This window comes from Eucyclogobius newberryi, unplaced genomic scaffold (genome assembly GCF_026437365.1).
Source record: "Eucyclogobius newberryi isolate DKJ021-1_F unplaced genomic scaffold, fEucNew1.0.hap1 SCAF_7, whole genome shotgun sequence".
Taxonomy (NCBI): domain Eukaryota; kingdom Metazoa; phylum Chordata; class Actinopteri; order Gobiiformes; family Gobiidae; genus Eucyclogobius; species Eucyclogobius newberryi.
Window position 1 is genome coordinate 29,314,194 of NW_027316389.1, and position 15,539 is coordinate 29,329,732.

The following is a 15,539-nucleotide window of genomic DNA, read 5'->3' on the forward strand; positions in this document are numbered from 1 at the left end:
GCAAATGAGGCAAGGTTGCCAGGTTGTAAAGGAAATGTTGTAAAAAACGTGTTGTTAGTTCAAGGGCATAATTGCCAACATAAAAGGCAATTATTATTATTATGAAGTTGCACTAACTCTAGCGGCCACGAACATTTTTTCTCTTGGTGAATGTTTTGTTTTTATTTTTTTAATGCGTTTGTGAGGTCACGCAGTCCGGGCTGAAAACTGAGGCCCGGATCTGGCAACCCTGTGGTAACCTGTCAGTTCGAAAGCAGCGAGGGAAAACACTCACCCACGCCACGTAAGTTTATCATCTCATAATTCTAGCTGTTTTATTCCACTTTAAACTTGAAACATAATCAATAAACGTCTGCGCGTAACAGTTACGTCTGTGTTTGACATCAGACCGTCTTTGTACTTCCGCTAAACTGTCGCGTTTCCCCACGATAATGTGTTCACAACCCAGAGGCCAGAATAACTGTAATGTAATCTTTACTGACATTTGTATGTGTGCCGAATTTACCTGTCGTGTTCGTAGATCTTATTTCATGTGTATATTACCACACAATATCGCTATGACTTGTGTTTTAACCTAATAAAACTGAAAAAGTGCGCATCATTAAGGGAGTTTCGCGTTTCGTGTCGCTTTACGTTGATTTTTAATAGTTTTCATATTTCGCCTTTTTAGCTCCTGTTGCTTTGTTCTGAGCGACTATTGTGACATTTCTGCAAACAAATAACGTCAGATCAACATAATGGCATAATAATGTGATGTTTGATCACAACATCACATTATTGTGAAGATGGCGAGTATGACAAGAAAAGATTATAATTCAAATGTTATGCCAGAGAATAAAAGTAATGTTGAAGAAAAATATGGACAGTGTTGCAAGATGTTATTGGCAGGTATAAAATGACACCTAGTTAAACACCTTCTTTAACTAAGGAGTAAAGTAAATAAATACATGCTGCAGAAATGAGCAGATAAATTACATTCATATTTTGTTCCTGAAAGACCAAATCCTGCAGAAGTTATTCAATCAAGGATGAAGAGGAGACCTGGAGAAGTTAAAGCAGTTGTACAATACTGTTGTTATCTTAGGGAAGTTAGCAAGACTGACATTCTTGCCTGTAAAATAGTAAGTAAACAATCCTTTGACAGAGATGGTTTGTTGTCAGGGGGAAACGTACAATGGAGCCATTGAAATATATAGTTTTTCCGGAAAAAAAGTAATCTTTTTAAATCAGGAGATAAGCACAGTCTCACAAACTATAGGACTGTATTTTTTCCTTCTGAATTTTCAAAAGGGCTGAAGAAATATTGTTTGCTGAAATGTTTGTCATGTAATAGGGAATATATTTCAGTAACATTATCAGTCAGTCTGGTTTTTGAAGTAATTGTAGAAAAGAATAACTGAAGGCATATTACAGAATTAGATAACAAAAATTATACTGTTGGAGTCTTTATTGACATAAGCGGACTATGCAGGGCATGTCAAAATGTGTTGTCCCATAAGGCTCTGTATCGGGGCCTCTGTTTTTATTGTATACATTAATGATCTGTTTGAGGTGTCAAAATAACTATGATTCACTCTTTTTGCAGATAACACTTTTTTTTTTGGTTCTTGGAAATATCTAAAGCCATGAATTAATACTATTGAAAAATAATGGTTTAACTAAAACCCAAGTTTGTTGTTTACAAATAAAATGTACTGTATTAATATTGAAAGACTTTATGAATGATGATCATTGATGCAACACATTCCTTACATAACAAAGTCTTGAGCAAAGTGAGATATTTGTTGAATTATAAGGCGAGGCCTAGAACTCTGGGGTAATTCCTCCAATACTAATGTAATACCTTTTATTTATATTACAAACAAGAGTGTTAAGAATATTATACAGGACTGCTCCAAAAAAGCACACGTCCGAACTATTTCTGAAGTCAGGACTATTGAAATTGAAAGACTTAATTATTTTACAAACCTTATTAATTATGCACAAAGACAAACATTGTTACTGTGTTGTCTGCAAAATCCTTCTGTGAGTGGTGAGAGTAGCAGAGGGACGTTTGGTGTTAAGCTGCTTTTTCTGCTGTTGTTTTCACCAAATTTCAGCTTTTTCAGGCCAAATGCTCTAGGAGTTTGTAAAAGTACAACTTTATAAAAATAACCTTATGAGTTATGATTAGCAAATTTGGATCCAATATAAATCAAAGATATGGTTGGGCGGACAGCGTTGTTGTTGTTGTTGTTGTTATTTTTGTTGTTTTACATCACCTGCCCTGATCTATCTCTGCGCCAAATTTCATGATTCTACGATCAACATTGGTTTGCGTTTTCCTATCTTGTAATGCAGTTATGTTATACATTTTGGAAATTGAAATGTAGAGAAGCAACATTTTCAGTCGTGGGCAAATTATTATGGCCTTGGCACTTAGGCTTGATTAGACAGGACAGCTTCGCATGAAATGGGGATGAGAGAGAAGGGAGGACATGCAGTAAATTGTCAGAGCCAGGATTCAAACTCAAAACTCTGCGCCCGCCGTTTACAACAATAATGTTTGATTTGACCTCTGACTACGTGGTATTCACAGGACATGCTTGAGTTGACGAGTGCGTTCGTGGGTGTTTGGAAGCGGCTTTACAAAACTAACAGGCCTCGCCTCAGCTTGGTGCTCGATAATAATAATGATGTTTGACTTTAATAATAGGAATTCAAAAATACACTGGTGGAGCAAGTGTTTCCTTTTCTTGTATTTTGCAAAGCACGTTTAAAAGGCATTCTGCAAATCTAAGCTTTTGAAGTGATTTAATGGCTTCAGATGTACAAAATGCCATTTCCTGTATAATACCTAATAATGATTTTAGTTGAAGTATTTCCTGTTATGTAGCTAATGTTTTTCAGACAAATCAAGCGATTTCCGCACAAACAGATATGAAAATGTTTGATCTTTTCTGAGAAGTACGTTTTTATGTCCCCGGAAGAGCTGGAATTGTCATTAAAATGATGACCGACATCATGGATATGGGTAAAAAGTTTGCAGAACAGTTGAATTCAATACATCGTTTTAATTTCATGCTGTATTTGTGAGCTGTTGTCTTCTATTCTTCATCACAAGTTTGTTATGTTTCTGCCTGAAATGCAACTCATCACTTTTACAGTAAACTCTTCTCTTGACGGTTTTTGGAGCGAGCAGATGAAGCCGTTTGGTGCGAGGAGCGTCTTGTTCTCGCGGGCCCGTGGGGGTGTGGACGCACAGGAACACTGCAGCCTGCTCCTGTGACACTTAAGACTTATTACAGTGTCATTAGCCCCTGGTCATTCCCTCTAGGTCCTCTCCGCTCTGCCCTCGCTCTCTGGCCCTTGTGGTTGTTAGGTCAGCGGCTCTGGCCAGGTATTTTCTCTGAGTGGCATGAGATTTAATAGGCTAACTAGTCCAGAATAATTGCCACGCCCTCTGATTTCCCTTAGTATGCTCAAGCGAAATGCACATGCATGTTTGGCTAAATGTGCAACTTGTTTTGTATGTTAGAGCTGCATTGATTATGGAAGTATTATTCATGTTGATATGTTTCTAATTCTCATTGACAACTTTCATACAGGCAGAGAATGAATGGTAAAGAATTCGGTTACTATTTGATTAGGTTCGATGCACATTCAGAGAACATTCAAATAGTGTTTCTGTACAGTTCGGTTTGTTTTTTTGTTTGGGATTAGGGGAGCAGAAACATTTTTGACAACCAAGAAATATTGTTGCACAACTTGCCAAAAACCAACCAAAAGCAACTTGTTATTTGAGTCTTTACAGTCCCTGTGTTAGTTGTTCTATCATGTCATATGTAATAAGATGAGGCGCTCCATCTTATTTTAAAGCATTTAATTGCATACAATTCACTTTTTAACTGTGACTATGTCAGAGCCTATAACAAACATCAGGTGGACTGGCTTTTTGATGGTGGTTTGGCAAAATACTCAATAAATCATTTTCTAAACGTAATATTTAAGCCCTTTTTTGCCAGTTAGTTCTCTATAAAGCGGTTGTTTTTGGCATAGACATTTCTTCCGTGTGCAGTAGGAGACAGGTTTGAGTTGCTGAAAGTGAAGCCAGTGTTTCTGATTGTTTGTTTTGGCGGGAGCTGAAAAGCATGTAAGCGACATCTGGACACGCCTGCCATACTGTGTCCGACTGTTTCGTTTGCTCTGTTCTGACCGGCCGCTGTCAGGTCGTTGCGGCGCAGCACTCCACGTCTCCTCCGATGTCTCATGATCTCACACGCAAGAGCTGTGAAATCAAACATGGCAGCTACACCGATAACAGCCTGACGGGATGGAAGAGGAGACGCGTTCCACACTCTCAAGGTGTTGTGCGGAAGTGTCGGTTGACAGGATTGTTCAGATATTTGTCTTTCGGGGGTTCTCTTCTCCAAGCAGAGCGGCACACTTGTTTTCACTGGAATTTGATCTTTTTTTTACTCTCCGAGATCCTCATTTAGATTTGATCAACGTGACAAAAATAGAAGCTGAGGAATAAAGAATGGTAATGCTAATATGGACAAGACGGCAAAAACGGATATTAACGCTGACTTGATCTTGTGATTGACGGCAGAAAAAGCCGATGGGAAACATTTAATTGCGGGGGGAAATATGAGAAGAACACGGATGAGAATGATCTACCGTATTTCCGTATTAAGTCGCACCAGCCCAAAAATGCATAACAGAGAAGAAAAAAAGTGTCATTGGAGTATGAAATGCGGTTGCAAGTGTGAAAATAACAAATAATATCACATAAGTCGCTCCGGAGTATAAGTATAAAAGTATAAATAGAAGTATAAGTTGCATCCCGGCCAAAACTATGAAAAAAGGTGCGACTTATAGTCTGAAAAATACGGTAGTTACTTCCCTGTGTTTGTGTCCTTCCCCTGTCCATAATTCTGTCTGCCCCCGATGCTCTGATTTATTGACTGCAGCGGTAATGTTTTATGCTATGTTTATATCGTAGCGCGGCGTAGTTGTCGCTGTGTTTTGGTGTCTGTTGAGCAGATCTACTCGTGACCCGCCCAGTTCTACATGGCACCACTGAGCACTACTTGTAATGGAAATACTCTCAGAACCGAGTGTACAGTAGAGTAGAGCAGAGTAGACTAGAGTGGGGACTAATGGAAAAGCTGCATTAGTGCGCTTTTCAAATGTTTAGTTTGATAAATTGAGCCAAACAATACATTCCATCCAGTTATCACAACAAAGATCTATATTACATCCATCCATCCATCCATCCATTTTCTACCGCTTGATACCTTTCGGGGTCACGGGTGACTGGAGCCTATCCCAGTGACTTCGGGCCTTAGGCGGGGTACACCCTGGACAGTGGCCAACTCATCACATATATTCTAATTTCACTCTTAATTGCAGCAAAAGCCTGAGCAGTGTAGTGAAAAGTCCCATTTGTGATTTGGTGTTTGGTGTTCTCCTGCTCCACACAAGCGCAGTTATTCCTGTGATAAAGTGGAAGAAGTTTGTCCTGTTGTGGTTATCAGTTGTTGTGTGTGTTTGTGCCTCGGGGCAGGATTTGTGTTTCCCTGTGCAAAGAGTGGGCAGGAGCCTGGAGACGGGGGTTTGGCTGTGGAGATAACACACTTGAGCTGTCTCTACTCTCACACGCCGCCTCTGATTCACATCCAGCTCCTCTGAAACACTGACTGGAGATATCTGCTATCAGAGATATCAGAACAAAGATTAGAAGACATTGTCTGTGTTTGAGGCAATATAAGTTTGTCTGATATGAGGGAACACGGGCAAGGTTTAAGAAAGGTTCAGCTGTGGGCATCAGTCACTCAGGACATTTTAGGGATTCACCCCTCCAGCTTTTTCACTTTCAATACCAAAACCTCTTTAAAAGTAGTTGAATATGTCATCAAGGCTGTTCCTAAAATGGACAATAATAATAGGCTATTAATGTTATTGATGGCCCATTAAAGTAACTCACTTTTTTATTATTCCCCAGAAAAAAAATAGGTTGCAAATGAGGTATGGCAGATCAATAAACTATCAGATTAAGTGAATGCATTTATGTCCTCGATATGCTTTGGGACCCTGCTACCTGCAAGCGAAACTAAATATAAAAAAACTGTGACTCAATTCAGGAGGTTCGAGCCTCATGAGGTACGGCATGTCTCTCGTCCGTATTAGAATATATAAAAGACATGTATTTGAGCCACTGATTGTGGTAGATCAGTATTGGAAGACCAAGTATCAGCCAGGGCCGAGCTTGATACTGGTATCGGTTTCAGTGCATTTTAATCAGCAATACTAAGAATCATATTTTGAAAATTCATTCTGTCGGACACATAATGCATCGTCTGTCTTTTTACAGGAAAAATACAAGCTGATTAGTAAGAATCTCCAACATATAGGAGATTGCTCATGGGAAGTTTTGGCTCGTTTTGGTCAATGCCAGGGTGACCTCTTTCTGTTTCATTGTCTGCCTCTGAGCAGTCTCTTTCACACTAATTAAGTCTGTATTTATAAAGGTAGAGTTTACATTTTTGTTTTTGAACCCAAGTATGACCTTAGACTACAGTGTCTGTCTCCTTTCATTTATTTCTTTGTAGAAGAATCCATTCTGGAGCGTTCAATTACAAAGAAAAGTGATCATCTTTACTGAGTATACTAGACACAGTGAGGGATACAAACAAAACTGATCATAATGACCTTATTTTGTACAAAGCAGACTAAATAAATCATGTGCCTGTATGTGGGCCAGTGGATAACACATATGCAGAGTCCGGCTCTCGACAATGTGCTGCATGTCATTCCCCACTCTTGTTCCCATTTCACATCATACTATCCTGTCTAATAAAGTCTATTATTATTATTATTATTATTTAAAAATGAAAAAAAAAAGTGAACGCTTAATAAATGGGCTTCTTTGAGCGATTCAAATGGCAGTCTCCCCTGGCATGCTGCTCCAGGCCTGATACAAATATTCTGAAATCACCTGCTGACTTCACACAGGGTCGGTTCAATAGTGGACTCTGTGGGAGCGCCCCCCTGTGGCAGCAGGGAGCTGTTTGTTGTTGGAAAAGATCATTCAGGTTGGGAAAGGGCTATGCTGTGTAAGAAATGACCTTTGTCTAAAATTTAAACAAAATAAAGGCTAAGATTTTTTCCCATATGTTAGGATTATAATGATTAAAAACTTAAGGTAAGAACACAATCTTTTCTGTTTGAATCACCATTTTAACAGTAAATAAAGGGTAATTTATCCAGGCCTAGATTAGAACAATAATGATGCCTTGTCTTCCTTATTTTAAAAGTTCTATTATGGACTTCCCCTGCACTTTTTTTAACTTTTGGACCCTTTTGAACCCCCCTAATGAGTCATCTTAGCAACTTTGATGCTGCCATTACCTTTAGCTTGTTGTAGAAAAAGCTTCAGTTGTCATCTGGACTCAGTTAGAAAAAATAGACGTTTCGACTCTCATCCAAGAGTCATTGTCAATAAAAGAATTTAGGTCGAGAACTCCGATATTTATACTATTCTGTGGTAAGTCCAGCCCATTGGGAGGAGCCTTCCTGAAGAGGAAAGAGTTGTTTGTTTCAACAGAAACTTACCCTCTTGGTATCTACCGAGCCTATTCAACCCTTTAATGGGCTATTAGTCTCCCCTTTGTCTTTGTGAGACCCTGGCTCACCCACCCTGAGTACCTGATAACCATCTAAATGACCTGGTACTGGTCCTCTACCTCTCCAGGGGTTCAGTATACCATTGTAGACTACAGGAAGATTGAACCTTAGACCTCTGTTTCTGTTTAAAGAAGGTCTTTCTTTTTTAACAAAAATAGCTTCCTTAACTCCTCTTTCAAACCATCTTTTCTCCTGCTTAAAACCTTCACCTCACCGTCTTCAAACGAGTGATTAGAGGCTTCAAGATGGAGATGCACGGCGCTCTGAGGTCCTGAACTTGTATTTCTTCTGTGCTGATAGAGCCTCTTGTGTAGAGGCTGTTTAGTCTCACCTATGTAACGTTCTTTACAACTTTCTTCACTGCATTGGATAGAATAAACTACATTGCTCTATTTTTGAGTCGGCAACTTGTCCTTAGGATGAACCAGTTTTTGTCTTAAAGTGTTTCCTGGTTTAAAATAAACAGGGACTTCGTGTTGTCTAAAAATTCTCTGCAGTTTTTCCAGAAACATAAGGGATAGAAACACCCTTCCTTCTCTGTTCAGTTTCCCTTTTGTCCTGCCTCTTGGTTCTCTTCACTCTGTTGAGAGCCCAAGCGGGGTAACCACAGGCTGAGAGGGCATTTCGGACGTGTTTTTCCTCTTTCTTCTTGCCCTCTGACGATTGACAAGGACTCTTGGATGAGAGTCGAAAAAGTCTATTTTTTCTAACTGAGTCCAGATGACTACAACTGAAGCTTTTCCTACTATGGAACACGCCTGGACGAATGAGGGATAACACCGACTTTAGCTTGTTGGTAACTGAATCCTATTTTAAAGAATGGAATGCAGTTTCCTTATCCCTGTTTGAACTTCTTCGTCTGTCTTCTTTTTGAGCTGAATTTAAATCTCCAGAAGGTACCACATGGATCTCTCCACACTTGACTACCCTCCATTAGCCGCTAAAGGCTAAACCAAGCACCTGTACAGGGACATCTGTCAGTGCTCCTCAGGGTGTTGGCTAGCTCCTCTGTTAGCCCGTTAGCATGAACTTGAGCTAGCCTCTGCTGTACGGAGCCTCTCCTCGCCGCAAACCTGTGGGTGTCTTTGGGCGGACGTTTGACTGATTCACAGTGGGGGGGTCTTCTCTCCGTTATGGCCCTTCGGTCGCTCTGTGGAGGCTTGTGTTATTAACTGTGATACATCTGCTGCTCCGGGGCATCAGGTGAAGCGGCTGCTGCTGCAGAATAGGACTTGGCTTATATTATACACATCCGTCAATTGCGGGAGTGAATTTTTAGGTTCACTATTTTATTGTTTTGCTTGTTGTCCACTTTTCTCTGTTGTGTCATAAGTTTGCTTGCATTCTTGACACAGTGACAGAGTCAGAACTTGTAAAAATAAATGTTCTTTCTTTTTAGAAACAATGTTTGGCCCGTTGTCTTTATCGGACAGGACAGTTTAGCATGAAATTGGGGTGAGAGCAGGGGGACATTCAGCAAATTTCTGGAGCTGGTAATCTATAGCATCTCACGCTGACACCGGCCGCACAGACTGGCATATTAAACCACTTTGTCAAAAGGCAGCTGAAGAAATTCTTTTGTTGTTATATTATTATGTATTTTATTTTATTTCTCCATGAGATTGGTTATTTTGCTCTTGTGTTTTAATAATTACAACAATTCAAAGTGCAAAGCCTTGAAATCGATGGAAAAATCTATTTTGACCGACTCAAAAATAAAGTCTCCGGACATACTGACCGACGCTAATTTTTCGGCGTGTATCAAATGGCCCATTCACTCCGCGGCGTCAAAGTGTCCAGTTTACATTGAAATGTGGACGCGTGTTTTTGCGGCGTGAATCCTGCGTTTTGAACGTCGAACACCGCTGACTGCGCTGGAGCGCAAAGCACTCGCTCAGTGCGGCTCGCAAAGTGTCGCCCCGGAACGCACAAGCTCAAAGAGGGAGAGGGAAGGAAAGAGAGAAGAGGAGACGGGTAGTTCCAGAGCGTAATCTTACCTGTAAATGCTTTTTTCTTCTTTACAAATCTGTTTGTTGGCGTGAGCCAAAGGAAAGTTTCAAGCCCCTCCCCCGAGCGTTACCATGGAGATCATCTCACTAATAAATGATATAATGCTTAAAAGAACTACAATGAGGGGCCAGTGAACATAATTTTATAATATTTTATCAATTTATGGCCATTTTAAATTAATATGCTGTATTAAAGAGTAGGGAAGTTAATTGTTTAAATTAAAAAATATATATACAATATAAATGTTTCCTTACTTTTTTCTGATAATTGTGAATAATCGTAAAATCGTGATATTTCTCCTTGTGATAATCGTGACTAAAATGAATATTTTGACATCCCTTATAACGAGACAAACAAAATTCACCCAAAAGCTAATAAGACGAGTAAATATGAGGAAGTGTATGTAGCACTTGGCTTCACTGTGACTGAGGTGGAGACGAGGAAAGACCACCGTGTTTACTGTGTCTTTAATGTTGGCAGCGACAGCATGAAGCCAAATAAATTACACAAAGACAAAGAGGATTCTAATAGCCCATTAAAATTCTGAATAGGCTAGCTCGGTAGATAGAAGGGGGGAGTTTCTGTTGAAACAAACAACTCTTTCTACTTCAGGAAGGCTCCGCCCAATGGGCAGGTCTTACCACAGAACAGTATTAATATCGGAGTTCTCGATCTAAATTCTTTTATTGACAATGACTCTTGGATGAGAGTCGAAACGTCTATTTTTTTCTAACGGAGTCCAGATGACTACAACTGAAGCTTTTTCTACTATTGTTTAAGAAGTGTTCATGTGTCCAACGGCCGAGGGAAAGAAACTCTTTTTGTGGCGGGAGGTCCTGGTCCGGATGGACCGTGGCCCCCTGCCTGAGGGGAGTGGCTCAAATAGTCTGTGTCCAGGGTGAGAGAGGATCTGACCTGTTCGTCCCAGAGTGCTGGGGTCCTACAGAGATGGAAGTCTGCAGCCGATCACCTCAGCAGAAGCGCACCATGCGATGTAGTCTCTTCTTCTATGTTTGACTAATCATATATTGTCCTGCATTTGAAGCTTGTATAGTCAGGAAATATATATTTCCACCTACCACCTTTCTCCACCCCCTGCTCTGTACTTACTTTTGATTATTTAAAACAATCAGACTCCGGGCTTTGCAGGATTAAACATTTCATATGGCAATATTTTTCAACAATAAAAACACAGACATGATATTCTCTGCTCGTTACAGTGAAATGTCACTAACTACAATTCTGTTTCTTTTCAAGCCAGTTTGGGTTGATGTTGTCGTTTACAATGAACAACATTTTACATGAAAACTACTTATGTTATAGTACCTGAAAAAACATAATAAATCTCCTTTAAGTTGACAGTAAATATCCCCTTAGGAACTTTCATGCTGCTCGAGACAATGTGGAAAAAGTGACATTTGAAAATTGACATTTTGGGTTAAAACATGACTCAGTAGAATTTGGGGGCACACACACAACAGTGATTGGTTGCAGGTCTGCCCCACAAATCCTCTAATTTCCGAAGTCATGAATGAATCAGCCATCCTCCCTAATTCCGCCCCGCAGCCCCTCCCCTCTGGGCCAATCCCGTCTTGATTCGAGTCCTTCCTGTTCAGCCCTTCTTCTTCCGTCTGGCTGAACAGTGAGGCGCTCGGTTGGGTGAGCAGCCGCGCGCCTTCCAGCCTGTTCCCGCTCCGCGCCCCATCTACTCCACGTTCACGCCGAGGTCGCCTCGTGGGACCGACCCGTCAAATCTGCCCCGCTTCAAACTAATGAGCCCTGACAGGAGGCAACGTGCTACCTGCTGCGAACAAGGGCTGCGCTCCCCTCGACCTGGATGTTCCTGTCACACTCTTTATTCACTTAATGAGTTTTCAGGGACCACCCACACCAACTCCAACAAAACACCTTTAAATCAGCCGGCAAAGGTCACTTCAGCAGCTTTTGTCCTGTCCGCTTATCCGTCAAACAAACTTTAATACCACTAGTTTAACTTTAAGTATGATTTCAAATTGGCCGGTAAGCTTAGACCTGTATCAATTACATGTTTTTAAGCTGCAAATGGAAAATATTTTGATAAACTTCTTTATGCCACTGACACAACACTAAATCCATTATTTAAACACGTATATTAAAAAACATGAGTGAGAGATATGGTTTTTATTAAACCCTATAAATGTTATATAACCCTATAAAAAAAAAAAGAAAAGTTCTCAGAAAGGTTACGCAACAAATACTGAGCCCTATAAAATATTGTTCCAACATATTTACATCTAGTGACAGCCTAGATTATGGCTACATTTATTCAATCTTGGTTTAGAGTTGTATCTGATGATGATAAACTTTGTCCTTTCTGCAATATTATGAACCATCACTTGTACATTTATGCATGTAGCAGTTAAATAAAATATAATGTGGACCAAGTGAGGCATTCCTCTTGCTTTCAAAGTGAGTACTGACAAGCACCGACTTCTACACCCAACCTCAAAACTGTACTGTTGAGCTTCTCCCATCAAGATGAAGTTACACATTTCTAAGGGACCGGACAAAAACGTCTATACGAACATTTGTCTTTACTGATATTGCACTTTTAAATAAGACCTAGTCACATATAGCTAATTTATTTAATCTTTTTAAAATAATTGTCAAAGACAAATTTCTGACTGAAAGTCTTATTTTCTCTATATACTTGTGTTTTTTAGGTTGTGGCCGTGACGACATGCCTGTGTGTGTGCTGCCTCAGAGCAGCCAGATCCCTCCTCATCTGACCAGGACCTCCATCTCTGCCATCTGCACCGGCCCCGACTGGACTAATGCTACTGTAAAGGTACCTTCTGCTGGGCTGGCTTTTTAAAAACTTTTATTTATAAATTAATATTTTGGTCAAAACAGATATACATTCACCTTTACGTTTCCCTTCTTTTTGCTGAATTTTTTTTAATTGTAAAATTGTATTATTATCCACAATATAAGGTGACTCTAAAATTTTATACTGTAACTATTTAAGTTGTCTTCGGACTAAAATTATTGAAATATATATAAATACATAATATTTGCATCATCATCCTTTCTATAATGATAAAATTCATGGCTTCAAGCTTGTTGTGACCTTCAAATGTGCAATGGGTTGACATAAGAAAAGGAGCATGTGGGTGATTTTATAATAAGGCCAGGCTCATATAGCGTGCAGTGTCTACAACCATTCTGTAGCATTAGAAGTACAAGAGGAGCTCACTGTGGTGCCGGTGGAGGTGCCGTGGTGCTCCGGAAATGGGATTTTCGGCTGGACGCAGCAGTCGACCGCAAGCCTTTTCCCTGTATTAATGATTAGTTATCACATGAGGACATGGACTCGTGAGTGTGCGATCAAAGCCTGTGACCACAACAGCACTTTGAGTTCTTTACAATATGGTGGTCGCATTTTATATACCCACAGAGGCAGTGTGTGCGGCTGGGGAAGAATGTTTCAGACATTGGGACTATCAGCACAAGATCAGCACAGGATCTCCACAGGGCTGTGTACTTTCTCCTCTGCTCTTCTCCCTGCACACAAACTTCTGCCCCTCCAGCCACGACTCCGTAAAACTGATTGTTTGCGGACGACACCACCTTCATCGGGCTCATCTCTGACGGGAATGAGTCTGTCTACAGGAGGGAGGTGAACCGGCTGGTGTTCTGGTGCAGCGGTAACAACCTGGAGCTCAACACCCAGAAGACACTGGAGACACTGTCCCCCAGCCTTCCCTCACTATCACATACTCCCCCTTCAACACCGTAGACTCCTTCTGCTTTCTCGCCATCACCATCACCATCACCCATGACCTCAAATGGGAGCCCATCAGCTCCCTCATCAAGAAGACCCAGCAGAGGATGTACTTTCTGTGGCACTTGAGGAAAGCCAAGCTGGTGCAGTTCTACACGGCCATCATTAAGTCCATCCTCACCTCCTCCATCACCGTGTGGTACGCTGGAGCCACAGCCAGGGACAAACAGAGACTACAGCACATTGTGAGCTCTGCTGAGAAGGTGATCGGCTGCAGACTTCCATCTCTGCAGGACCTCTTCTTCTTCTTCTTCTCACCCTGGACATGGACTATTTGAGCCACTCCCCTCAGGCAGGAGGCCACTCCCCTCAGGCAGGAGGCCACTCCCCTCAGGCAGGAGGCCACTCCCCTCAGGCAGGATGCTACGGTCCATCCGGACCAGAACCTCCAGCCACAAGAACAATTTTCTTTCTGTCTGCCGTTGGACTTATGAAGACTTCTTAACACCTGTCACTTTAACTATATTTAATCAAAAAACACTCGTTGCACTTTTCACTTTTGTGTACATACAAAGTCTATTTTATCTTATTAGTAAACTTAAATTGTTTTTCTCTAATGTTTTTCACTTATTAGATATATCTTGCTTTTTAAAATGTTCATTGTTGTATGTTGCACCGAAGCAAGTTCCTAGCCTGTGAATTTTCTGACAATGGCAACAAACCTTTTTTTGCACTGATTTGAGTGAACTAAAGAAGAAAGTGTCAAAATGGAAACATTTACCGTGCTCACCGCTCAGACAAGCCACCTCAGATCACAACTCTTCACAAATAAAATTCTAATGAGTAATGTCTAATGTAATAGTCAGTTGAGCATCAACTGTGTAACAGGGTGTTCCTCATTGTTTTATCCCTATAGAATCACCCATATTCAAAACAATTATTATTAGGATCTTGATGTTTAACTTTATAAACATAATCTTGATGTTTTTGGGGCTATATTCAGATATAAATACACTACTGCTCTGTTATGGGGACCAGATGTGAAATGTGTATTTCTATATACCATACATTTACTGGAGTTGTCTGAACTTTCAATTGAATCAATTGTTACAATGATCAGTTTCCACTGACACCTCACAGATTCTGTTGAAAACCGCTGTTCTGCAACGATACAGCTGTCTACCTCTTTTACTCTTGTGTGGATTAAAAAAAGGAGTATGAATTTCTCTCTTAACTCCAGACTTCCTGTCTGACGGGGCGTCTCACAAAGACCCCATCAACACCGCTCTGTTTCCTGCTCGACTTCGATCAGCTGACATCAAGCTAGACATAAACTACGCTCCACTCATGGCCGCTTTGCTCTTGTTTGCCTCTGCAGGGGAAAGTGGTGCACAAAGATGCTCTGGTGCCACTGGACGATGACGACTTTGTACTAAAGACTGTCATTCAAGGTAATACACCCACGTTTGTTGTGGTGAGCTGTAAACTAGAGTAGATAAACTGAGCATGATTTAACATAAACATACCCATGCGCGTCAGAAAAAATAAGATAGAAATGGAAGGAAACGGAAAATTGCACGAAAAATGTTTCAAGCACATTTTTTATTTTAGCATTATACCGTAAATATGTGTCATAAACCTTTTTCCAGGACCGTCAACAATGCACTGCAGCAAAGCAAATTCAATTAAAGCCCGAAGCTTGACATTAGAGGCAGATAGTCATTTCTGTATTCGTCTTATGCATTTCTTGGGTTTGGCAAACAATTTTTTTGTCCTTCACAAAGTTATAGAAAAAGAAGTTCCAACATGTATTTATTCATATTAGGTTTCTTTTTATTTCAGATGTGGATTCGTCTTCTAACATTACGACGCAGGAGCTGTCCATTAAGATGATCATGATCGGATCACTGGCCAAGGACTTCTCCAGAACTGTCAACCTGGGGGTAAATTCAAATTAAACCTCTGGTGTGAAGAATGCCTTGAGAAGAGGGTGATGACGTCTGCTAATGTCATCCTGAGATCTGCATTGGTCTAAGAAAAATCACTTCTCTAAAGGCCCGTTCACACTGCTGCGTCAAAGCGTCCTTGATTGCTGCAC

At 40.6% G+C, this 15,539-nt stretch overlaps 1 protein-coding gene across 2 annotated transcripts in view; it reads left to right on the plus strand.

Moving 5' to 3' along the window:
- The first annotated feature begins 227 nt into the window (after window positions 1-227).
- pot1 (protection of telomeres 1 homolog) overlaps window positions 228-15,539 on the plus strand; it is an 89,647-nt gene continuing 74,335 nt past the window's right edge. For both annotated transcript variants that reach the window (XM_072435556.1, XM_072435557.1), the window contains exons 1-4: window positions 228-283; window positions 12,381-12,505; window positions 14,820-14,892; window positions 15,284-15,384. In XM_072435556.1, the coding sequence (XP_072291657.1) occupies window positions 12,398-12,505; window positions 14,820-14,892; window positions 15,284-15,384 (282 nt within the window). In that variant the 5' untranslated portion in view covers window positions 228-283; window positions 12,381-12,397. The remainder of the gene's footprint in view (window positions 284-12,380; window positions 12,506-14,819; window positions 14,893-15,283; window positions 15,385-15,539) is intronic.